Source organism: Monodon monoceros, unplaced genomic scaffold, assembly GCF_005190385.1.
Source record: "Monodon monoceros isolate NGI ecotype Baffin Bay Population unplaced genomic scaffold, NGI_Narwhal_1 Super_Scaffold_5, whole genome shotgun sequence".
Classification (NCBI taxonomy): Eukaryota; Metazoa; Chordata; class Mammalia; order Artiodactyla; family Monodontidae; genus Monodon; species Monodon monoceros.
In genome coordinates, this window is record NW_021703782.1 from 47,824,408 (window position 1) to 47,851,070 (window position 26,663).

Genomic DNA, 26,663 nt, shown 5'->3' on the forward strand with positions numbered 1-26,663 from the left:
CGCTCTGCTGGAGCTCATCTTGGCCCGAGCAATGCTGTCTCCTTGGTTGTGACCCAAGTACCAGGTGTCTGCGCTTTGACAAATGGAGGCCTGGGAGAGCTGAGTAAGGCAGGGACGTTTGGAGTGATTCATTTCAAGTGATATCTAAAGTAAGGGATTGCTGGAACAATCCAGCTGCTCCACATCACCAGGAATATAACTGTATATATGCTTTTTAAAGTTTATTTTGAAGGAGGGTGGAGTTCCCTATGGAGGAGAGGGTGGTGGTGGGAAAATAGGTTATTTTTAAAGGAATACTTATGAAGCTTCAGGGCAGGGGAGGACTGGGCTTGCCGATTGATATCTGGGATATGTTTTTATTGTCTAGCAAAATATTGGATGCAGCTGTACGTGTATTACCCTTTGCCAGTGCGAACGTTTGCGTCAGAAACCCGAGTCCATTACCCCTTGCCGTACAACTCGTTTTGATGTGAGAGTGAACACAACTCCACTGCAGATTTAAGAACTATTAATGTGACTTTTATTTCCCTGTTTAGTCACTGAATCATACTGTAGTGTTGGCATGGTAAGTTTTGTAATTTCTTTTCCTGTGCGAAGAGTGCTTTTCTTTTGCCGAACGTTCACTTCTGCATACTTTTTTTTAGTTAGGCATTATGTCATTACGAAGATTTATAGTTATCTAATAATGATTTATTGTAGTCATTTATTCTGCCAGCTGTGGCACATTTTCAGTGGAATTTGTAAATCAGATTTATACAGAAATTTACCAGGACATGCATTTCAGGATTTAATAAAATATACTCCAAAATCTTTTGGAAGTGGGTAGTTTTATGCTGACACATTTGGGTGTAAGCTTTACCTTAACAGTCTTTGTTAGTATTCATACTCTGCCGTGTCTGTCCCATAACCATTGAAAGAGGAATCTCTGAGATCTGTTAGAATACCCAGTTTCGGGTCGTCCACTTTGCTTGCAGACCATTAATGTCACGTTATGTTTGACCTGGGATGTTCACATGCTTAAGGACACGAAAACATCCTGACACGAGGCTCTGTGAAGTTCCATGTGTTTTAATCACTCTTAAAATGTGTATCCGGAATCATAGCAGAGTGGATCTAGTAGATTATGTTCATTTTGAGGCCTTACGTGTCATATTTTCTCCCCCCGCTTCTCAGGATTCACTGGCCACTAACCATGTGGAATACATTTAGCTTTGGCAGAGCTGCCAGCTCACACTCCTCCCGCAATTTCTTTGTTATGGTACAAGTTATTATATTTCCTTTTTCTTTCTTTTTAAAAAAGTGTTGTTGAGATTTTGTTTGTTTACTTGGTGGTATATATTTGTTTAGAGAAGAATAGAATTTAGAAAAGAAGGAAAGTGTACAGATCCTTTATAATTCGTAATTTTTTTTTTAATCTGGCAATTTGAGAGGCTGTCTTTGAAATGCATGATTGCCAAGTAATTTGTAAAAATGACTTGTTCTCTAAGACTGCATGAGAATTTCAGTTCTAAGATGAAACTACGAATTCCCAGCTCCAGTCAGCTGGTAATTTTGTCTGCAGCAGCATGGACCATCTCATTTGACTTACCACTGCTGCCCCAAACACATTGACTTCATTGATCAGTTGTTTCAATGTTTGTGAAGCTATCGTCTTAACGTGCCTTGAAGCTGAAGTTTTAGGTGATATTTAATTGTAGCTAAAGCAGTAGACTTGGCACTATCTAAGATGGAAAGCAAGCATTTGAAAATATTACAGCCTCTAATTTTTGGCAGTAGTTTGCACGTTTATGATGTTCAGGTACTAGTTAAGCAGAATGTAACAACAAGAAAGAGCCCAAACAACTTGTCATCTGAAACGTAATTCCTCCCTTTTAATTTTTTTTTTGCCACAATATGTGGCAGTGAACAGTTTGTCATCTGATCTCTTATTTCTTAGAAGATACAGTTTTTAAAAGCATTCTTAGCAATACCACACAATAGTTAATTTTGTCATCAGATAGGAATTCAAGTCACAGTACATTAAAATGGATCTTTTAACCTCATTAGAATGAAAATATTTTAAAAAATAAACGTAATAAAAATATATACATAGTACTGAGCTCTGGAGTTCATCTTGAGTGAATTAATATTTCTAGAAAAATTGTTACAGTTTTTTATATGATTCAGTTGGGTGCTGTATGGACAAGTGACTCCATGGTATTTGATATTTATTTATTTTTATTTTGAGAAAAAGAAATTTACAGTGCAAGGGAAACTGGGAGATAGAGAAGTTTTTTTGAAAGGGAACAGAGATGAACTTGAACTTTTCTTGAGATTTCATTCCTGATCTCTTAGATGTGGTGCCACATTTTCCTTAAAGGCACTTAGCACTTGTACAATGAAAAGATCATGGAGAAATATTGAGCTCTTTATTTTACATTGTTTTCATCTAGTGCTCACAGTGTGCTAGGTATCTTTACCAAGCTTAAATGCAAAAGGAAAGAAAATTTTATATAAGTTCCTTGTTCTGGATTTAGTTTTGACTTTATTAATGTTTTCAGGTTTTTCTTTTGGGCTTACCTGAAAAACTTTTAAAATGATACAAAATTTGAACTTACAAAAGAAGACAGAGTTCAGGGATGACAGATCTGTTTCATCTTGTGGGTTAATTTTGACCGACTGGTGGTGAATGCTTTGAGAGGCTGAGGTGCATCAGAAGGAAAAGAAAAAGTTCTTGCACAATTAGCAATGCCTGCTGGAGCCGCTAAGGGAATAGTCAATGGATACGTGACCTGAATTACTCTCCCTAGCAGAGAGACTCCTGAAAGTCACTGTAATCCTTCATGCATTCATCATGTGTTCATACCTTCAACCAAGTTTCTTAAAACAGGCCCGAATGCAAGGCGGCGTGCCAAGCGTGGTAAGAATAAAGAGGTGGAGTAGACATGAATTGGCTTTCAAGCCTTGATGGACGGGAGGCTTAATTGTTCATAACAAAAATGTGAAATGTGGTAGACAGCAGCTTTAGAGAGACCATCATGGTCCAGTTCAGAGAGACTGAGTTCTAAGCAAGTTCTAAGGAAGGAGGATATTCAGTTGCAGAAATCTGGCGGATTCTAGAGCTTATTTGTGTTTGCCGATTGGGTATGCCAAGCATTCTGGAGGGATGCCCATTCCTGTCGGACAGGGATAGATGATTGCCTTGTTAAATGTATAGCCCATATATAACATTTCCATAGTGCAAGGCAAGCACAGTAGGTGCTGGAAGGCAGAGGATATGACCAGTCTTCCAGGTGAGTGATAAAGCCATATAATGTCGTATGAGATTCCAGCCAGAAATACATGGTAGAGAATGGAGGATAAGCACATTTTCAGTGTTTAGACATTTACTAAGGTCACAGACTATTTTTTTTAAGTAGAAATATTTAACTCTTCAGTACTTGTATTGATACCATATAGGTGTGAAGTATCAAATTTTATCTAATGCATACAATCAAGTGTTAGTTTTAGGAGGTTCCTCCTCCACCATTTTTCCTAACTGGAAATCTTTAAAATATCTTTGGCTCCTTCTTTTCCCTGAAAGCTAAAATTCACTTAAGCATCAGTTCTTGTAGACCCTTTAAAAAACAAAACAACTCGAAATTGTTTCTTTTGTTTCTCACTATTATCTAGTGTAGGTCCTCTTGCCATGAAATGGGCTGTCCATTTTCTATTAGTGTCTGGTATAGCGTCAAGTGTTGAGATGCTCGTGACATAGACAGATGCAAACCCGACAGGCTTCCTTGCTTTTGGAGCTTACATTCTAGGGAGATGTTTGAACATGACATAAATCCCCTAATTGAATACTTCTGCCTCACATCTCTGTTTTCTGGTACACTGTCCCTAGATGAAACACAACTTCCCTTCCTTAACTTTTCAATTCGGAAACTTAAAGTCTAAATTTCAAGGCCTCCTCATTTGCCTGCATGTTCTCTAATTTCTTATTTTACAAACATCCTTCATCTACCTAAGGAATGATGCTTTCTTAGTTTTGTTCATGCCCCTCCACCATTTGGAATGCTCTCCTTGTCTTTTGATAGTCTCCTTAGCCAAAGAAACTCAGGCCATATCCTTCTTTTGACCAAATTTCTTTGGCTCCTGGAAGCGCTGTAACTAATAACACAAGCACTGACTGTGGCACTTCCTATTTTAGCAAGAGAGAGCAGTGATTTATATCTTCTCTTTAACTGGTGTGTTTATGTCTAATCTCTCCAATGACACTGTTAAGTCAGGTAAAAGTAGAAGGCCTGGTCCTTAGTGTGCCAAACACCTTACAAATATGAACACAGTTAAGAACCAGGTAAAACAGTGCTTTGGAGCATCCTGAGGAGATGCAACAAAGCATCTAAGCTTAAGTACCGAACTTCTAAGATAGTTGTTCCCCCTCACAGTTTGCTTAGAACCTGAAAACTCTAAAGTGTGTTTTTTGCTAATTGCTGTTACATAAATATTATAAGAAATGAGAAAAGAGTTCAGAAGCCTATACAGAGAAAACAGATTTCCCATCCCTCCTCTGAAGTAATTTCTGTTGACCAGATTCTTAAAGGTATTTCCAGAAATAGCTTAGTCCAAATATAGAAGTATTTATTACCTCCTCCCCAGTTTTTTTCTTCTTTGCCATAAATGGTAGTGCACTCTATTTACTGTTCTATATCTTGCCTCTTACTATGGTATATTTGGAGATATTCCTTATCAATACAGTAGTACCCCCTTATTTGTGGGGGACATATTCCAAGACCCCAGTGGATGCCTGAAACCCTGGATAGTATCAAACCATATATATACCTTGTTTTTTCCTATACACACATACCTATGATAAAGTTTAATTGATAAATTAGGCACAGTAAGAGATTGACAACAATAACCAATAATATAACAATTACGACAATATACTATTATAAAAGTTATGTGAATGAGGTCTCTCTCTTTCTCTTTTACTCTCTCAAAATATATGTACAAGTTTCATGCCTTTTCCGTCTTAGCTAAGCACTTACACACCAAGGCCTTAACTGTAGTTTGCAGTGTTGTAGCACTGCAAAACTAGCACAGATTTCTTTTTCCTTCTTCACAATTTCACAGATAGAAGATGAGTTCTTACCATAGATCTTAGCAACCTCAGCATACGATATTTTCCCCTTTCCTTATTAAGTCAAGAACTCTCACCTTTTTACCTAAAGGAAGCTCTTGAAAGCTTCTCTTTGATGTATCTGAATTGCCAGCATCATTGCTCTAGTGCTTTGGGGCCGCTAGTGAGTAAAATAAGGACAACTTAAACACAAGCACTGTGATCCCGGGACAGTTGATATGATGACTGAGGTAGCTACTAAGCAACTAACGGGCAGAATGCGCCGGACAAAGGGATGATTCACATCCTCCTGTTCGCAGAACCGAACAGGAGGATGAGAGATTTTATCATGCCGGTCAGATTGGTGTACATTTTAAAGCTTATGAATTGTTTATTTCTGAAATTGCCCATTTAATGTTTTCGGACCACGGTTGACCACGAGTCAGTGAAACCTGGGAACATGAAAGGGTAGAGTAGCAGGGACTGCTGCTTCCAGTCTTTTTTTGTTTTCATCTTAACAGTTGCTTAATATTCCTTTAGAAAGGCTTATAATAAAATAAAACAGCAAATTCTAGAAGTGGGAAGGTGGCAGGTATTAGAGATACAAGAAGTAATTACAACTAACTATGAAAGGATAAAATGGTGGATTTTAAAATTTAAAAACAGAGCATTCCCAGAGATTCTTTTTTCCCTCCAGGAACAATCAGGGCCCCTCTAGCCCTTAGAAACCCTAAAGGTATCACTACATATTAATTTGGTGTTCAAAATGAAAAAATTTGATTATCAAGAAAGATACGTCCTGTTTAAAAATATATGTTGAATATGCAGCACCTTTTCAAAGAATTCTTGTCTAAAATGGTAGAAACTGGAGAGGCATTGCAGGATATGGGGATGAGCACATCTTTTGAAACCAGACCAACTTGGTCTTGAATCCCCACTTTGACACTTAATATAAGACCTTGGCCAAGTGAGTCAACTTTCTTAGCGTCAATTTCCTTATTGGTAAAATGAGAATAATAAGACCTATCTCATAGCACCTGTGAAGAACAAATGAAAAAAATATTTTATGCTTTCCACAGTACCTGGTGTACAGCAGGTGCTCAATAAATATAAAGTAACATCCCCCAGACTCTTTGCCTACCCAGAACAATTAATTTCCTAAGAGCTCTGGACACTGAGATCTTACTATAATTATATCTTTTAGAAAACTTATTATCATAATGCCTTGGACACACTAGGCACTCCAGATTTGTTCTGTAACTCTTAAGGGTTTGGTTTGGTTTTATTCATATTCTTCACCAAAATCCTCAAATCTCTAGAACGAAGTATACACGTACCATGTGAAAATCCCCAACAGCCAAATGCCAGGATCTTAACCAGTAATACATCTGTAAGTGTTTAACAACTAGTTCATGGGGTAGGGGAGCTCCGATCTGTAGCATTTACTGATGTGAATTACCAATGTGAAGTCAACTGGCTTAAAAAATTCCTGAAAGTTTAATGGTTGGTTCTCATTAAGTCAGCAGAGCGGCTTCGCACACTACTGTATCCCCAACACTCTTGACCTGTGCTTTGAACCCGATGTAAAAGCAGTTTGGGAGACCTAGGTCTCAAACGATGGTCGAGTCTGCCACCTGCTTATTTTGTTACTTTGTCTCAGTTTTCCTGTTTGTATAGTAAAGCAATGGGAGTAGATCAGTTTTCTAAACTTCTTTTGGTGGGGTTTTACAATTTCGTGTAGGTGTCTCAGGTTATAGAGACCAAGGGGCCCAGGCTTTATGCTTCTTATCCTGCATGTTCAGTATGAATTTCTTTTTTAAAAAAGGTCTTTATCAGTTAAAAACATGTATGTTTGAGAACCACCATTACTGAAATAGCTGTCACAAAGCCCATATCTATAACTGTGGCAAAAGCCCTGATATAGTGACAGGTCATGTATTTACTCACTGCTGATATATATATATGTTTTTTATGTTTTATATATATATATATATATATATACACACACACACACACACACATATATAAATATAAAACAATGTACGGTTTAGGAAAATGCAAAAGGGAACATAATGCATTTCAGTGTTACTTTTGTCAGAGGTAGACATGATAGAAAACATTTTTGGTACTTGACACTTTAAATATGATATTCATTTATGTGTGAATTCTTCATATATGTATTCCATGTTAAGGAGGAGTCACTTATAGGCAGGGGTCGCAAACTCAAATGGCTATAGAGGTCAGGCAAATGATGGAATTGAGGGAAACAAGTGGCTTATAATATGAAGGGGAGTCATGGAGACTGTGCCCATCTGAGAGCACAGCTCCACCTCGGAGGACCGTTGTTATGAAGAAACACAGATTTCTGCTGCTGTATCTTTAGTTCCCTGATACTCCACCCTGTCCCCAACAGCTGGAAATCCATAGTTTCATTTAAAATTTCTTGATTCTTTTTTTAACATGTTGCCTACGAATTAAACACACTTGCACACTCATACATACTCATGAAGGGAGGCAAGCAAAGCAAACTTGGCCTGAGGGCTTCTGGTTTGCAGTCTCTCTTCACACACATATATATGCAGCACCCAATATTTATTGAGCGCCTATGTGCTATTCACTCAGCCAAACGTCTTGCACTAATCAAAATGTTTAATCTTCACAACAATTGGGTGAGCTAGTATTATTTCCTTTTTATAGATGAGGAATTTTGGCTGAGGTCACGCGACTAGTAAAAGGTTCCATGGGTATTCAAACCCGTGTAATCTGACTGCAGAAACACCTGGGCAAAACTGACTCCATGGATATCTCTGACAAGTGCTATAAGCACACACACAAAACACAAATAGCTGAGTATAAAGGGTGGGTCGAGACTTATCTAACGTTAGCTCATTTGTGTGCAGGGATACAGTTTGTGTGAACGCGTGCTTGCGTGCTCCCTGGAATACTATCTACTTTCACGCTTTATAAGATTTTTCTGATAAAGCTCAGTGAGACCAGTGTAAAAATTTCACAGGGAGTTTCTATTTCTTTTTGTCACAAACTCTAGACATCCTGAGCTCTGGGGCCAACATTGTCTCTGTCCAAGGGCAAAAGTTTTCTCCCTTGTCTTTGCCATATTTAAACCCCACCCATGGAAATGCTACAAGTCCTGAGTGATGATCACTTCCTCTGGGAAAGGGTACGAAGAATAAAAGTAAATCTAGCAGGAGGAATAAATCCCAAAAGACAGAGATAAGTACTTGAGGTCAGAGACTGCATCTTTTATAGTTAGTCTACATACCAAACTCATTAATATGAATAATCATCTTAGCTGTAGTGGTTGTAGTAGCAAAAGTAATACAAGAAACTCGTCTTGTCTTACAGTTTTACATCAACTCTTTCATTATTTCTAGGACTCGGGAAGGTCTCTTTGAGAAAGTGACGAGAAAGCGAAGATCTCTCACATGTTTCTCCTTTATTTCCACTTCTTTTTCCTACCCACATAAAATATTTTTCAACCTTAAAACCTCCAGCCTATGGGGGTAAAACTATAAGACTCTAGGAAGAAAGACGTAAAACTGTGTGCAAACATCTATCCATTTGGGTTTTGCCCTTGGGATATTTTGGAACACCATTAGACACTGTAAACCTCTTTATGGTTTGTTCACTTGGTATGGAACGGGAAAGAAAAAATAGAGCCAGTCCCCCCGGCTGTATTCTTCTCAACACTCTGTACCCATCATGTGAATGGAAAGAACCCAAAATCTTCATTTTCAGAACTGTATCTTAGCCCCTGGCTCCTGGAGAAAACCAGTGTGGTTCAGAAGTGGGATGGGAAGAGTGGTTTGCATTGGCATCAGCCTTGCGGGTGCTTTGGGGCTGGAGCACACTCAGCTGTGGGTTACAGATGCTTGCTCTCCAGTATTAATGTGGCCAACATGTGAAACCATTGGCACCCACAATGCTACACAAAGGTCCACGCCTCTGATAGTTTGGGAAATAACTCCCAGCTGAAGAAATTCCTTCTTGAAGGGCTGGAATACATTCTTGAACAGAAGGTCCTTTTCCAGAGGGGTGGAACCCAGAAAGAGATGCCTGATGATGTTGGACTGGGTACCAGGGACTGTATCATCGAGTGTCTCTGATCTTGGGACCTTTAACTGAAAACAGAAAAAAAAAAAAAAAGCTACTCTAAACCCGAGGTTCATAAGTGCCAAATTCTATGCTGTACATATAGCAGAGAGCTTGGGCACTCAAGCCATTGGATAGTTTCTTTGGAGATGTCAAATGCAAAGCATGAGTGGTGGTGGTTGTCATATGGTCTGACTCAGGGTGTGTTTGAAATATTTCCGCTAATTTTTCTTTCTCTGAGCTGTCTCCAAGGTTGGTAGGACCAGAGAAGACTATATGGGAAAGAAAGGAAACAAATATAGGGTTGGTTGGTGCTCTTTGTATGTTCAATAACCAAGACACTTTTTTCAGGTCCCCTTCTCACTCATGAGGCCTGTGCTTCCTTCTAACAGGACATGTGAGAGAGCCGGGATGTTTCCATCCCCCATTCAGTGAGTGCGCTAGTCTTCTCGTTCAGGTGCAATTTCCAGTGAAATAGTAGCTTGTAAGTATTCAGAAGTTAGTTTATTGACTCTTATTGCACTTCTGAGCACCTAATAAATAATTTATTAGTCTGATGGATATGTGGCTACCTAACTTTGGGTCATGAAATATGCACTATTCTTCTAATACACTGTAGGGAGACCTGTTTATAAAGTATTTAGTATTGGTTTTATAATGCACCGTTGACAACAGAAGACCACGAAGCTCAAAGATCAATCTCATGTTGGCCCACAGTAGTAATGCTGCTTTATAAGGCATCTGTGACAGGTCACTTAGACAGTGGTCCTCGCAGAAAGGACTCTGTTAGGAAGGCGGTCTGGAGTGGCTGCAAGCACAGCGGATGGATGTCTTTGTCGAGGTCCCCGAGGTGACTGTTTGGTGGTTGCTGATGCTGGCCAGGTGTTGGAACTCAGCATTTCCCAGTTCTCTATGGGGAATCTGGACTGAGAGTGCCCCGAGAGTGCTAATGCAACCACCATTGATTGTACAGAGAGCTGGGGTGACTTTGGCTCACAGTTGCAGTTCTGGAGACCTGGATTGCAGGAAGGAGCGGGTCTAAGCTTTCCTCAGCTTCCTCTCATGTTTGCTGATGAAGTGACATTGTTCCACATCTCCCAGTCCTTCATTCAAGTCACAGATGTGAAACAGCATAACTTAAAAAACATTTTTTTTATTGTAGTTGATTTACAATGTTGTGTTAGTTTCTGCTGTACAGCAAAGTGATTTAGTTATACATATATCCACTCTTTTTTAGTTTCTATTCCCATATAGGTCATTACAGAGTATTGAGTAGAGTTCCCTGTGCTGTACAGCAGGTTCTTATTAGTTATCTTTTTTTTTTTCTTTTTTGCTGTACGCGGGCCTCTGACTGTTGTGGCCTCTCCCGCTGCGGAGCACAGGCTCCGGACGTGCAGGCTCCGCGGCCATGGCTCACAGGCCCAGCCGCTCCGCGGCATGTGGGATCCTCCCGGACCGGGGCACGAACCCGTGTCCCATGCATCGGCCAGTGGACTCTCAACCACTGCACCACCAGGGAAGCTCTAGTTATCTATTTCATATATAGTAGTGTGTATGTGTCAGTCCCAATCTACCAATTTATCCCTCCCCCACTTTACCGCCTGGTAACTGTAAGTTTATTTTCTACATCTGTAACTCTGTTTCTGTTTTGTAGATAAGTTCATTTGTACCTTTTTTTTTTTAGATTCCACTTTTATAAGTGATATCATATGATATTTGTCTTTCTCTGTCTGACTTCACTCAGTATAACAATCTCTAGCTCTGTCCATGTTGCTGCAGATGGTATTATTTTGTTCTTTTTCATGGTTAATATTCCATTGTATACATGTACCACATCTTCTTTATCCATTCCTCTGTTGTTGGACATTTAGGTTGCTTCCATGTCCTGGCTGTGGTAAATAGTGCTGCAATGAACATTGAGGTGCGTGTATCTCTTGTTGGTGGGCATGTAAACTGGTACAGCCACTATGGAGAACAGTATAGAGTTTCCTTAAAAAAACTAAAAATAGAGCTACCATATATATGATCCAGCAATCCAACTCCCGGGCATATATCCAGAGAAAGCATAACGTTTTTTGATTTTTGTTTGCTTTGGGGAATTTCATTAGCCAGGAAGAAGTTCATAGATATTTAAAAAGACCTACCTAGTAAACACTTAGATTTGGGGGACATCTAAATAAAAATTAAATAACTTCATCCAAAAGTCACTTCTCAGTGTTTCACTTTCTTGATAAGAACTAATCCTGTAAGAATGCTATGAGGTAAAGAAATACAGTGTATTATTGCATGTCAGGGTGTACATTTCAAACAAGGCATTTTTCAGTTTTGCATTAAGAGCTCCTTGCTGCTTCTAATATTCTACTTTCCAGGTTGGGAAATGGGAGCTACACTTTCTTGAACCCAGTCCACTTGCTTGTAACTTTTCAGAGTTTTACAGGAACCAAGACTGAGTCCTTTCTGCAGTTTGCCATTTCTTTTATTCATTTCTCGTTGATTCAGTTTCATGTTACCCTCTCCAACTGGACCAAACACTTTCTACTCTCTGTTGGTCCTTGATTTCTTCCTGTCCTGTCTCTCTTAGCAAGTGCCCTCATCTTTCCTGAGATGGTCATGTCCTTTGTGTAGCTATCATTTATTGAGCATTTACTATGTGTTAAGCACTCTGTTAGGCCCTGGATTACCAAATATAGATAAAACTCTCTTACTTTCAACAAGTGAAAAGCTTAGTGGGGGAGATGGATAGTAAATTGGCTTTCTACATGAGCACTTTTGAGATATATATATATTTTAACCACAGAATTTTTTTCTCTTCTTACCCTGGTTTCTGAGAAAAAAATTTTTCTTCTCCCTTCAAGGGTACCCTTTTCATTTGTTTTCTTGATTGCATTCTCTCCTAGAACCCCCCTTTTTTTTTTTTTATCATTTTCCCTCTGGCTTAGATCTTCAGTATCCTTTTCTCCCCTGGCTTTGTCCCCTTTGCCTGTGATACTTTTTCTTCCCTGTTGTGAGAAACAAGCAATCAACACACTAACACAACTTCTCCCAGGCCCTGCAAACTCTCAGACCACCTTTCTCTTACTTTACTTGCTTTCTTTGCAGAATTTCTCCATAGAATGTTTGCCCTTTTCTGCCTCTTTTGTCTTTGTACTTTGCTTACTTCTTCACTTCTTTCCAGTCTAGATCCTCTAACTTCTATACCTATCTGCCCACTAAGACATTTCTCTTAGGACACAAAATATAATTATAAAATATCGCAACCACAAACATATATGAGGAATGGGATAATGAACAGCCATTTATTGAAGCTTAAGAACTAATAATGTACACTTATATCTGAAGCCCTGGGTTAACATCCCAATTACATTGTAGCCACTGCCATTTCCTCTATCCAATACCTGCCCTCCCATCCTCAAGCAGGATTCTGATTTTGGTATTTATCGTTCCCATGCATTTTGTTTTGCTCTTATTATATTTACTACTACTTGTTACTGTACTTGGTTTTACTGCACTCTAAATGTAGCATTGTTTCTTAGAGCATTTAAAACTCTCTAAACTCTGACTTCTCCTGCCGCTGAGAACATTGGACAACCACAGTGCCCCTGTTCATGCTGCTCCTGTCTTCTCCCACAGTAACTGTGGGTATCCCCCAAGATGCTAACTTTGGCCACTTTCTTTTACCTATTGTGTCCCTTCTCTATTGATGATTCTCAGATTCAATAACTACAGTGTCAACCTATTTTCTGAATGTTTCTAGTTGCCTAGTCACCAGCATGACCTACTGTTTTCTCAAACTGGGCTTACCGTACACGACCACCAACTCGTTTGTTCCCATGTCTGTTGAGAGTGCGACCGGTTTCCTGTGCTCAGAATATCAGAGCTTTAGTGTCACCTTTGGCTCTTCTCATTTGTTACGCACATCAGTCATTCTTGTCCCCTGGATTTTATCTCCATGCAGTATCTTGCTCTTTTTTCCTCAGCCCTATTGCCTGTAGTCTTTTTACCCAGATTGTTATAATAGCTATCCTAATTGGTGTCTTTGCTTCTGTCTTTTCACACTTCAGTCCGTCCGTCATGCTGTTGCCAGATAAATCCTCTTCAAGTACAGTAATGTTCATACTGTACTGCTGTTGAGAAGCTTTCAGCGGTCTTGACTGTTGATGGATAACAGGATAAATAGCAACTCTTCTAGTGACATACAGGACCCCTCCCATTATAATAGTTCCCACTGACCAGTCTACCCCTTTCATTCATCATCGCTCTACACGGATTCCACCTTAACGTTCTAGTCCAACTGGACCACTTCTTTTGGGTGTCTCCTTTCCATTGGCCTCGGTACTCTGATTCAATTTTTGACAGCTCTCACTTCTCTACTTTTTTTTTTTTTTTTTTTTTTTTAATTTTTTGGCTGTGCCATGCGGCATGTGGGATCTTAGTTCCCCGACCAGGGATCAAACCCACATCCCCTGCATTGCAAGTGCAGAATCTCAACCACTGGACCACCAGGGAAGTCCAATGGACCACTTCTTTAGGAAAATTATCAGTTCTTAAGTTCCAGTGCAAATGCTGCATCTGCTTAGAAACTTTCTCTTCCCATACCAGCTGGAAGGAATCTCCTTTTCTTAAGTCCTATACAGTTTGGCTGCTACCTCTACTTATCACGTTGTTTTATTAAGGTTGTTTTTGTACATGGCTTATCTGTACTAGATTGTATCTGGCTTATCTGTACTAGATTGTAAACTTCTAATGAGCAGGGACTATGTTTTAACTTTCGTGTTCCCCACACCTTCTTGTAGTTGGCAAGTAGGGCTTTGATCAGCATTCCCTAACAGTGGCTAAAAGTGCTTAGTTTAAAATATGTCTTTATAACACATGGAAGAAAAGGGAGCTAGAAACTGAGCTAGTCAGGGCAAAAGTATATACCTTATCAATCAGCAAATTATTCACTTCTTCCCACTTTGTTACTTCCATTCTCTCCAGGACTTATTTAATGGTTGGCTGCTGTCAGCCTTAGAGACTGTTAACTCTTAAAGAGTGTTTAGGTGGTCAGAGGAGTGGATTTGCAATTGTTTTTGTTTTTGATCTGTTTTGATGTACTAAGTGTCTCCAAATAATACTGTCTGCAGAGTATGTGTAATTTCCTTCCCAGTCTCTCAACAGGCATGCCTAGCATCCACTCCAAATAGCCATAGTCACAAGTCAGAGGATAGGCTTAATGAGCAGGGCGGGCAAGCACCTTTCAGGATCCCCTGTTGTGGGGTTGATGCTGCTCAAGTTGAGGTATGTTTAAGCCTCTTGGATACACTCCCATTCTGGCACCGCCTAGGTAAGGTATCTCTCACCTAAATATTTGTCTCCCTCCCTTTTACTGTCTTTCACACTCATCACCATTTTGTGAAACTCAGGTATTTGCTTGATTCCTCACACTTATTACCTTTAAAGAAATCATTGCAAGCAGTACATTTAGTGGCAGTTACATGAATGATTTTTGACTGTGATAAAGTATCTGTCTTCTTCTGCCCCTTCTCTTTTCTCTCCCACTCCCCCCTTAGTTTTTCTTTTCCCTCCCTTTTTTCTTTCTTTTACATAGTTCTAATTTATTGTTTTCACTGTTTTTACTAGCAGTACCATTCACAGTAGCAGTAGTAAACTTTTAGAACCGAAGTATAACATGCATACAGAAAAGTGTACAGATCATAAGGGTATATGGCTTGGTGAATATTTACAAAGGGATCATACCCAGAACCACCAATGAGATGGAGATACAGGACACCACCTGGACCTCAGCAGCTTTCCTTGTGCCTCTTGTAGTCACTACTCCCCACAGAAGGTCATCACTATTCAGAACTAAGTTACCCATTAATTCTTCCTATTTTTAATATGCTGTTAATGAGTTTCTGGCATCTTCTGAGTTCCTTAATTTTGAAAACAATATTCAGGTTTATTCAAATTTGCTTTGTTTCAACATTTTTTTCATTTAAATATCTATCTATCTATCTATATGAAATAGCCTCTGTGGTTTTCCGAGGATTATGAAACTTCACATATACTAGTATTTCACTTTTTTTTTTTTTTTTTGCGGTACGCGGGCCTCTCACTGTTGTGGCCTCTCTAGTGGTGGAGCACAGGCTCTGGACGTGCAGGCTCAGCGGCCATGGCTCACGGGCCCAGCCGCTCCGCGGCATGTGGGATCTTCCCAGACCAGGGCACAAACCCGTGTCCCCTGCATCGGCAGGCGGACTCTCAACCACTGCACCACCAGGGAAACCCAGTATTTCACTTTTTAAACTTATTTTTTACGTTTGTGAATTTCATTTCAGAGGGTACCATCAGCAGAGTTGCTCTTTTCTGTGACAGCTCTAAAAGCAGTGTTGGATTAACTGGGTGCCTACGAATCTCAATCTTCCTTCCCGACAGTAATTTGAACTATTATTGTGATAAGTTCACTGGGGCTGCGAGTTTCTTGGGTCTGCAGACTTTAGAAGGAAGTAAATAGAGAAATTAGCACTGTCTTTACAGCGCTTGTTGCTCTTCATGGTTATACAAACTAATTGCCCGCTGTATGCTCCCCAGCCTGTTTTTTAATGCTCATTTAAGGAAACACGTTACTGGTTGTTTTCCTCTAGACTTTCTCATAAAACATGAACTTTACATTATGGTAGGAAGAAGGCATTGTCACTGTTCATAGCTGAGAAAAGATGAATAAAGTCACTTTTCTGTCTTTAAGCCAAAACAGGGTAGGTAAAAGATTTCATTTTTTGTTTTTTGGAGCCTCGAGATTCATGCCAACCTCAGATGCAAATTTGCATCTGCAAATGTCCTGATTCTAAGGATTCATCATTTCCCTAACATTTTATAAACTACCTCATCTACCACACCCTACCCAAGTTCTCTTTATTTAAAAGTTTTTTTAGAGCATATCAAGGGATTATGGCATTTGGATATATCCCTGAAAACACATCCTTGATGTGTTTCTCTGAAATTGAGGCCCTGATTAGGCTGTCAGCGGATGCTGTATCACATCGATTGTGCCAGTTGGTACAGAGACAAGTGTCAACCAGAGCGGTTTCTCCCTTTTGCCATAGAAGGATGAAGTGTTTAGGTAGTATTTGCTTATGGGGGATGTTCCTGCCACTGCTGAAAGTGATTTAAATCTCTGTCCTATTCAAGCTTAATTTTAGGAGGCCTGTTTTCCCCATAGTCTGAGATCACATTATGATGTTTTCAGTGCACAAGCTTCTCCCTCAGTGTAGCTGATCATTGTTTTTGGTACAGCAGTTATTATTGTTGTTATTTTTTGGTCATGTGCTCTCCTATGGTATTCCTGTGAGTAAACACTAGAGCATTTAGTACCCATGATGCTTTGGCAGAAAACAAACTAACCAAAAATCAAAGGTATGCCTGCGTTTCTTGTCCCCTGAAATCCTCAAGCTATTCTGGCTGAGGTTTCTATATACTGAAATGCCCAGTGCAGGCTGCCAGGGCTGTCTGGAGAAGGTGTAGTTGTAAACAGTTTTAAATTGTAACATGTACAGTTTTAACACAGAATCTCGTAGAGGAGAGAGGGGCCAGTGATTGAGACTGGCAATCCAAGGGGACAACACCATTTTTTTCCTCCTTCATTTGAATCTATAAAGATCCTTAACTGCATTTTGAATTGGTTAATCCATGAGCTGTCAGCCCAAATTTATGTCCCAGAATTTCAGAGAATAAACAATAGGATTGATGTCTCCAAAGAGGAAGATTTATAGAAGACTACAGGTGCATAGTTCAGTCCATCCATACACAAGCGGGCACAGGGTTAGATTCAGTAGTTGGCAGCATGCATCATCTTTTTAATCTGGATTAAAGGCGGCTGCATTCAGGTGTGCCTAGATCATCTGGTAAATTGAGACACGAATGAGAATTGTTAACTAAGAAAAGTTTTCCGGTTTCCTTAAAATTTAAATGCAGGGATCCAACTAGTAGAATCCAAAAATTTTCTTCAAGATCGTCAGACTTTGCTTCTGTAGAATAATTGGCGGTTGAAAGAGGGGTACTTCAACCCTTACAAGGCTGGTAATGGAAGGAAATTAGGAGCCAGTGGAGAGTGGGAGATGTAGGTGTGATAGGTGAATCCCCTTCAAGGGGAGAGATGTGTTCATATCTGAACTCTGCCTTAAAAGCTGCTTTTTAATCTCCTTTCCTTCCTTTCCCCCAAAACATGCAGGCAGAGCAGAGTAATAGTTCATCTTTTTGTATGATTTTTTTGGGGGGAGGGGTGAATTTTCACTGTCTTGGCATCAAATGACCTATATGACTCAAGGGAAAACAGGCAGCTTAGATTATGATATAATTATTCACAAAGGGGAAACCCCAGTGGAAATTATTGTTTTACGTTTTCTCTATTCTTTATAGTGAGTCAAAGAATTTTCTCCCTTAGCGTCACGTAGAAAATGAAACTTTACGCAATAAAAAGTAGGGATGGCAGGTCTCAAAGGGGAAAAAGGTTGCTGTCAACTTTTTTCCTCTGGAATATGGAAATTTGGGTGGATTATCTGCTCAGAGGAGGTTTCCTTTATTAATTCTTTTTCCTTTTTACACTTAAGACATCTGTTAACATTTCACACAGCCCAACAGATGTTGCAAAGCAAGTCCCATACTTTGTTCTCAAGAAAAATGACTTTTCCTCAATTGGTTCCCCGCACCTCTGTGACTGGGCCCAGCCTGCTGCTTCTGCATAATTTGCATATATTAAGTTATATACCTTAGTGCCATATGAATTTCTTTTTATACTGTAAAGTGTGATTTGATTAGAAACTAGTTTACATGTTGAGAGGTCATAACATTTAAAAAATCTCCGTTGAGAATGGCAGCCTAGTTCCACAGATAGGATTGGATAGCCAATTATTGAATATTTTTCTCTATAAAATATGTGAAGTACAAAAGCTTGAGTTGTTTTGCCACAAGGAAGTGCTGATTGTCATGCGATGTGGAGCGTCATTTTTATTATTTTGGCAAGAACAGGGACAGTTTTGTCTTGACAAGCCATTAGATGAATACCAGCTTGTGTCACATGAAAAACCACTGATCTTTAACCCAGCTCTGTACTTAACCAAGCCTTGAAAATGAATAGTGAATAAAAGAAGAGCAAAGGCCAGTTTACTGTCATTACAGATTACAGAATCTGTTAACAGCTGCTGAACTGAACCCAGGGAATTACAGGTATTGTTCCGTGAACCAGCAGAAGTCCTACAGATGCTTGTTAAACTGTGTATATAAATTGTACATTTATTTGATATTTGCTTAGGATTTACATTGTTGGAAACATAGCTATAAAAAAGGAAAATTCTTGAGTAATTTCTCAGTGCACTAAATGTATGCCTTTATCACAAAGCCATATATATTTATATGAAACTATCTCAATGATGCTTCCTTACCTCCACTTAGGGAACTTATTTTAAGAAAGCAATGTGCCTTTAAAAGAATTAGAATAAGTATCCAAAAGAAAAGAAAAAGTATGCAGTCCCCCCCCCCAAAAAAAACCCCACATACAAACACGCAAAACAAAATCCTTCGCTCATTTGTTTCTTCAAGGTGTTCATTGTGGCTCATATCTGCACCAACGTGTGATTTTTTTTTTTTTTTTTTAATGGAGGGAAAAACCTAACCCACCTCAATACCCAAATATTGAAAAGATCAGTAACATTTACAACAGTCAGTTGTGGGAATTATTGCTTACAGAGCTAACAAAAAAGAACACACTTTCTTACCCTGCTGGTGGAATTGCATTGTGCCTCCCTGTAGTCTTGTTATCCCACACTAACTGAAATGCAAATTCTTTGCAACTAATTGGATCTCATTGAGGGTACATGCACAGTATGTAGTTATATGCAAAAAGGTTTTTAAGAATAAAATTTCTCTGTAATTACAACTTTTGATTATGATCTGAGACATTGGTATCTATAGTATAGATACCAATAGACTATAGATACCAATAGACTATTCTTTGTAGAATATCTATATATCTATATATCTAACTTTTTTACAGATTACTCAAAAACATGAGCTTTGAAATGCTCGGTAGAGTACCAGCTCAAAAGTTAGGGGAAAAATGTTTATTTACAGCAGTCTATAAATTGGATTTTGTTAAAGTCCTGTGAAAATAAAGATTTTTTTTTTTTTTGAAATTTAGAATTTAGTATATTAGAGCCAGTACACTGAAGTCATGTTAATAGTGTAATCCTTTTCTTGGAACATTTTAAATGTGAAAACATCATAAACATCAGAAATCACTTCCAAAAGCTGTTGTCTTTTTGTTTTTTCCTTCCGTTCTCCAATCTATTTTAACACTGTAAACTTCATTTGAGTTTTTTACTTTTGTGTAAGTGTATTTCTGCTACATGTTGTGGTGAGGTGGAGGTATTCACATTTCCATAATATCTTTAATAACTTTAGTGCCATTTAGACCTAGTTGGTGTACTTCTTCCCATGGTCCATCTCTCACTATCAGTAAGGGTGGGAAAGCCAACACATAGCCTTTAGGATTTGTGATTCTTTAAGTGGAAATACATGGAATCAGGAGAGCAGAGAAACAATTACTGTGTAAGTGATGCCTGCTTCTACTCCCCTAGTTTTAAGTAATTTTAATACAAATGATTCCAGACAGTTATTCTACAATCTTCAGACTATATAGCCAGTGGACAAACTCAGAAGTCATCTTTGTACCTAGTGGGTACATAGTTTTTGTACCTGTGTCCTTAAAATGATACAGGTGTCCTGCTTGCTAGACAGAAGATTATCTATCCTAAGACTGAGGACTCTGCATGCTGTGTTTATATGTGGAAGTGAGTGGAAAGTTCTAGAGGAGTCAAATTTGTATTTTGAAAACTGGATTTAAAAATGAATGTTTGAAACTTAAAATCTGTAAAGCACAGCATGTGTATATGCTTGAGGTTTTTGTTTTAGTTGACTCGTTCACTCATTTCTTGCTAAGTCTGGGTTAATTGTTGTCTCATTGTAATAAAGCTTGTCTTCTTTGTAGACTATTCTTACAAACAAGTTAAAACTTTGTTTGATCAAATCCATTTAGCAGGTGCAGAATTGCACGGTAGAGTTGTAGGTAAAAAAAAAAAAAAAATTTTTTTTAAACCGTAGAAAGATAACTTGGTGCTTTTGAGGCTTGTGCCTTGGCAGTAATGTGCCAGATACACGTTACACTGTAGACCTGTTTCATCTAGAGCAACTCAAGCTTTGCTCTCTGAAAGAGTTCTGTTTGCCTACTCTGGGTAGCATTTTGTCAGACGACTGCTGGCCAGGCAGACTAGATTTGGATGTATTAGCTAGTCAGCCTAATAACCCTGTACAGACTGTATTGATTTTCTAGGAGGGAGTTTATGAACTAAATAAACTTGGGGTTGGTGTCTTAATAAACTGCTTCTCTCAGTCTGTCACATTTAGTTACTGAGCTGTGCAGTTTAGGGGGAAAAAAGGCTAATTCTGTTACAGATTGTTCACAGCAGGGTCTCCAAATTAGCCCTTTGTTTTGTAATGCCACCTTGCTTGGGCTCGCTTTGAGCACATTTCTCAGTTTTGCCCTAATGAGTTGCAACACTGATAATGTGGCTGATGATCTTTCATTGATTTCACTATCACTTGCTTGTCTGGTAATTGATCCATTGCTGAGCCTCTAGTTAATTATATCGGCTTTGACATGGCCCAGTCCACGGGGAATTTCAAGTCTTGCAGAATAACAGTTTTAATAAAAGAGTCTATTACTGCAGGTGCTTGCTGCTGCATGCCAGTTGATTTTTGTGGTGTGTGTGTGTGTGTGTATGTGTATGTGTGGTTGGTGAGGAGGGGATACCTGGGAAAGGAGAGGACCACAGGACTGAGAGAAAGGAGGGGTGGGGGCTGGAAGAAGAGGAAAAGGCAGTGAAGGAGAGAAGAAGGAAGGAGGGGGAGCTGAGAGGGTGAAAGCAAGGAGAGCCAGAGGCACGCTAGAGAGAACACGCCGGCAAAGCGATACAACAGAGCCTGCAAGGAGCGAGGAGGAAGCTTGCTATTGACAGTGTCCTTAAGCCTCCCACAAATAACAGCCATTAGTGGGAAGGTCAGGAGCTGAGCATGCAGCTTGACTGAGGCACTGAGTGCCACTTCAGAAATCAAGAGGCTAGCAAATTTTAGAGGGAGTTTAAATGGGTAATAGCTAGCTGTAAAGGTACAGTCACTGTTGACAATTGACTCACAGGGTCTTTTTCCTGCCCTCTCCCCGCCAAGAATATTTTATTGACCACAGGTGGACTTAATATATTTTAAGGCAACAATTCTTCGGGTTTTTGTTTGTTTCTCTTCAGATATTGAATTTGCTGCTTTTGAGACTTGTTTTGTGCTTAATGGTGGTGAACCGGAGGGAAGTTTAACAGAAAAGCTTTCAGGAGATGTCGGTTCTAGAGGGGAAGGCACATTTGTGTCAACACAGTGCACGTTTTCTCATCTTTTCTCATTGTCCACTAATGACACCGAGCTGCCACGGAAGCTCTTTTCTGTTTCTTTTGTTGTTTCAGAGAGTAAGGTTTATTGTTATTCTTGAGTTAAGAAAGAGCAAGGAGAGTGGTACATTTGTCCTCGGTATTTGTAGGTGGTCGAAGATTAATGTGCCTTACATTTTAAGTTTAGGAAGGATGGCTTTTTGCTGCTGACTACTTTTATGAGATGACATGAATTTAGCTTTCCATTTTGGAGTTACTGCGTATGTACAGTGTGTTTTGTTCAGTTCTGCTTTTCCATGAAGAAGGTAGATAAATATGATCTAATAAATAGATGTTGTGTTTTAAACCTGGTTTAATTAAAAATATGACACGCTATCGAGGTTATATTTCATCAGGCCGGAAAACGTTATAGAATTTTCCATGGAGATCTTGAATGAAAAATGGAGTTTTTATATTCATTACTTTTTACCTGAAATGGGACAGGCTTGTTTTCTTCATCTTTTTCTTTTTTATAATTTGAAAGGATATTGTAGAGGCTTCATCCAGGAACTTTAACAAAGGATTTTTTTTTCTACTTTTGAGCTTTAAGAAAAGGTACACTTTTTTCCTTTCCCATTCAGTTTCTTATTGTTCAACATCCAATTGAGTAATTAATGCCCTGAGGGAACTGGGTAGTAAATAGTGTGTATTTATTTTGCACATGTTTATTGTGCATCTTCTATGTTCAAAAAACTGCTAGGTTTATTTATTTACCTTTTAGAGTGTAAGGTCATGTCTCTATGTATATTATTTTCTCTAGAAGTTTATATGTGGTTATAAATAGTCCAGTACATACTATATGACTTTTAGGAGCTAACATTTTAGACAACACCTAAGCCAACTTCACATTCTCTTATAGCTGAGTATTTTTCTTTCTTCCAGTGTAATTAGGGGAAAAAAATGTTTTTAAGCCGAGCGGTTTACAAATGTTAAAGCAAAGACTGATGTCAGATATTGCATGCTATACCCGAAAGCATTGTTGGGAAAAATTCCCTGGGAAGGGCCCCAGTCTCTCCTTGCCCCGTGGACCATCCCTGATCATGGTGCTGCTTGGAGTGTACATAAGTGTGTATCTCTCTATCCGTGTGTCTGGAGAGGGGTTAGTGCAGGGTGTCATTTAGTGCCTGACAGTGGAACAGTGCAGTTGACTCTTAGCTCTGCTATCCAATGACATGCAGTAGCTGAGAGTTTGAAGCTGATGGTTGGGTCTCCAGTGCTGCCGGCACACCTGACAGGCAGCTGTTAAACCGAGCAAAGGCAAGCTCGGGGAGTCACAATCTATGCATAAATGATAGGGGTATCTGTGCAGAAGGTGCGAAAGAAGCTCTGACCCCCTCCTTCCCCCAAATCTCCCCCTTCCCCAGTGAAATGCACAATTCAGCCAGCTTCTTAACTACACTACACTCCTGCTACTGGCTGCCAAGAGGCTCAAAAAATCCACCTTCACTTTTCAGTCGGAAGAGGCAGAAGTGGATGTGAGAGAAAGAGAGACACAGAGAGACAGAGAGCCAAAGAGGGCAAGAGACTTGACTTTAAGAGACTGCTGTACTGACAACTCCATGCAGTTCGGAACCAGAACGACTCCGGCTGAACCAGGGTTCATGGGGACATGGCAAAACGCTGATACTAACCTCTTATTCAGAATGTCCCAACAGGTAAGTTACTTTCATTTTTTTTTTTTTTTTTAAGGAAACCTTGAATTGTTATGTGCACTTTTGTTTCTGGTATTTTCCTTACTAAACATTTTTGAATTGTGATCACTTCGTAGTTGGGTTCTGTTATGTCATAACTGTTATTGGAACGTGCAGGGTTACTTCACGGCTTCCCTAAGGGCTACTTACAAGAAAAGGGGGGAAAGGATACCGAAGTAGAAGAAAGCAAAGGCATCTGTGGCAAAGTTTCACAGTCCAGCCTGGGTCCTGGGTCAGGGGAAGACTTCATTTATTTCTTTGTTTTCTGTTAAAAATTAAAAACAACCACAACACCCCCCACCCCCCACCCCCCGCCCCATGTTATCTTTCTATCTGCATTGATCCCTTCATCCAAGTGGCTGCTGTCTCGGAGTAGGTTTACCAACCTCACAGCCATAAAATGCAGGGGCCCCTCGGCCCTGCCCGACGGACTTCCCGGGGCTGGAAGCGGCTCGACTCCGACCCGGCCCGGGAGAGGATACTGCGCAAGAGCCGCTGGCAGCGCCGAGGGGCGCGGGTGGAGGCGGCGTGTGTGGCGGGCTGAGCCACCGGCGGTCCCACTTCCTCCGTGCCGCCGCCGCTGCCGCCTCCTCCGCGCTCGCCCTTCGCTCCCGCAGCGCCCGCTCGGCTCCCGCCCGCCCGCTCACCGGCCGATGCACTCACACTCGGGCAGCCTCGGCGTCCTCCCCAGAGCCGTCCTCGGGCTGGCCGGCTGTGCCGCCGCTGGCTCTGCGGGGAGAGCCGACGTGTCCGCGCGAGGCCGCCGGCGACTGCTCATTAATCAGCGGAGTCCGCGGCTCGTACTACGTACCGTGCGCTCGGTGGTACCTACGCGCCCCGCGCGCCCGGCTCCTCTTGCACAATCACTGGCTCTGCGGCTCCGAGGGGGAGCGAGGGGGAGAGGAAGCGAAGGGAAACAACCCAGAAACTTTCATCTTGGACTGTGCTCAAGCGAGGGAGGGAAGTTCCCTGGTGCCTCCCTCCCAGACACGTCTTTTCAAAAGCCTCCACCAGCAAGAGTTAGTATGATACTACCCTCCGCACAGCACGAAAGTATTACTGACGAGTTCACTGGGATTTTAAGTAGATGGAGGTCGTTAGAAAATGGATAGTGCTCCACTCATTTAAAAAAAATACTGCAGCTGCGTTCTTTTTTAAAAAACCTGTTTTGTTTGTAGGAGGTCATGAGAACTAAATACTTTATTCAGTTAATTCGATTTTTAAAGTATTGGTAAAGAAGGAAGGAAAGCAGTTTGCCAGGCTAGAGACTACCGCAAGTTTAGAAGTAGATGTGCGAAAGATAGTGCAAGAGAGCCAGCGCTTTGCAGCATTTAGCTAGCGAACAGCTGTATCACACGGTTCTAGATAGGATAAATACATTTGAATAAGGTGTATTTTGACATATCCTGTAGAGGGACCCTGATTACTGCTGATACAGTAAGCTGGGATTTAAATGCAATCAACACAAACCCAATATGCAACTCTTAATGTGCAATTTCCCATTCTTGCAAGTTAAAAAGTTCATTTCCTCCCAGAGATACTCCTTGGAGTTGCCGAGTGCTTTGAGAGGTGTATTTCTGAGGCACGTCCCTGCCTGGGTGGCTGTTTTCGTGGTTGGAACACAGAGTGTGTTTTCACTGGCCTTAGGACCAAATAACTTGTTCTGGCACTTTACAAATTAGATGTCATATTCAGGGTTTTCTTGAGTTAGTGGAGGTCGTGTGTGTGTGTGTGTGTGTGTGTGTGTGTGTGTGTGTGTGTGTGTTGAAAGGGAAGATTGGTTTAGGTCTCCCTCTAGCTAGAAAAGAGTTAATAAAACCAGATAGAGATAATGATCAATTGATAAATGGCTATTGAACCACATAGATGGTGTTAGATTGCTTCTTTGGCACTAGCCCATTTCCAAGTAGATTTGAATCTAAGGAGACTTTAAGTCGTGGAAAACATTTTAGCTAAAAAACAAATAAAAGTAAATTCTATAAATGATGGATCAAAGTTAGGAAAATAAATTGAAATCGCTCAGAGACAGAAACTTGTACAGCTAAGCCGTTATGATGTCTTTGATCCAGCTGTTTCACTCTGTGGGTGTATAAAAATCTCTTGTGTGTACCTATGTGCATGTATGTGTGAAAGTGAGCATCAGTGATAATATGAAAAGAGTAGAAATATAGGGAAGTAATTTATGCATCATGGGTGCTGTATGAAACTATATAATTTAATTATACTATTTACTAAACAGAGTAGTACAATCAAGGGAGAAAATCACAATTTAAAAAAGTGTAGTGATTTCACTATATTTTATATATTTTCTTTATTTTTTGGTTTTGAAGTAATTGGAGACTCCCCTCCCCCTCTTTTTTCTCCTGTCGTGGTTATTAAATGCTTAACCTCCTCTGCATTTTTCGAAAGCATGTGAAAGAGGGTATGAGTTTACATGTTTTTTTTTTTTTTTCTCCTTTAGGATGACATTTAGGTTTGTATAAATATTGTGTAAACTTAAATTGAAACTGTGTAAATCTAAAAATATATGTGCTGTACATGTTTAATATGTTTATTTTCCTGACCTATAGTTCATCGGCAATGCTGATTCAGAGTGTGTGTGTGCGTGTGTGTATGTGTGTGTGTGCCAGAGCAAGGAAGATACCTCGCAAAGCCAACAGTTTCAAGGAATACTAGCCTCAGTATACACCTTAAGCTAGCTTTTGTCTTACTGCAGGTAAAAGTTTGTCCAGTTTAATCAAGTCTGCAGAATTTTGTATTTCTAAGGCATAGAGATGTTTTTTCTATATTATGATTATTTTAATTTCTAAGAAAAAATTGACTTAGCTCATGAAATGAATACAATTTATTGGGTATATTTTTTATTTCAAAGTTTTCTGTAATAAGAAAAACTAGGATTCACCTGACCGTTTCTTTAAATATTAGAAAAGACTGACTAGCAGGTTTTAAAACTGAGTTATAGAGAATTCACCATCTGTAGTATTTAACTACAGCAAAACTTGAGAGTGTGAAATAGCTCATGAATACTGAAATTTAGTATTCTAGGGTTGTATCTTCTATGGGTAATTTAGGAAGTAGGGTTATGAAAATCTTTGTCTTTTGTTTTGTATGAGCAAAGTTAGATCTGCTAATATGTAAATCTTCAGTCTGTGTAATTAATTCTAACAAAAAAGATACCACAATCTGAAGCCAATTTAGATTTGGTGGAACTAAGTCTGTTCCCCTAAAGTTTGAGATATGACAATTTGACTGCATTTTCCTGCCTCTCTACAT

The 26,663-nt window shown here is 39.8% G+C and overlaps 1 protein-coding gene across 3 annotated transcripts in view; it reads left to right on the forward strand.

The window, feature by feature from the left end:
• BNC2 (basonuclin 2) overlaps positions 1 to 26,663 on the forward strand; it is a 419,458-nt gene that overhangs the window by 105,594 nt on the left and 287,201 nt on the right. For 2 of the 3 annotated variants that reach the window (XM_029202981.1, XM_029202982.1), the window contains exon 2: positions 23,154 to 23,354. In XM_029202981.1, the coding sequence (XP_029058814.1) occupies positions 23,154 to 23,354 (201 nt within the window). Of the gene's footprint in view, positions 1 to 14,372; positions 14,471 to 23,153; positions 23,355 to 26,663 lie in introns of those variants that run through there. The other variant, XM_029202984.1, reaches the window with a different exon arrangement.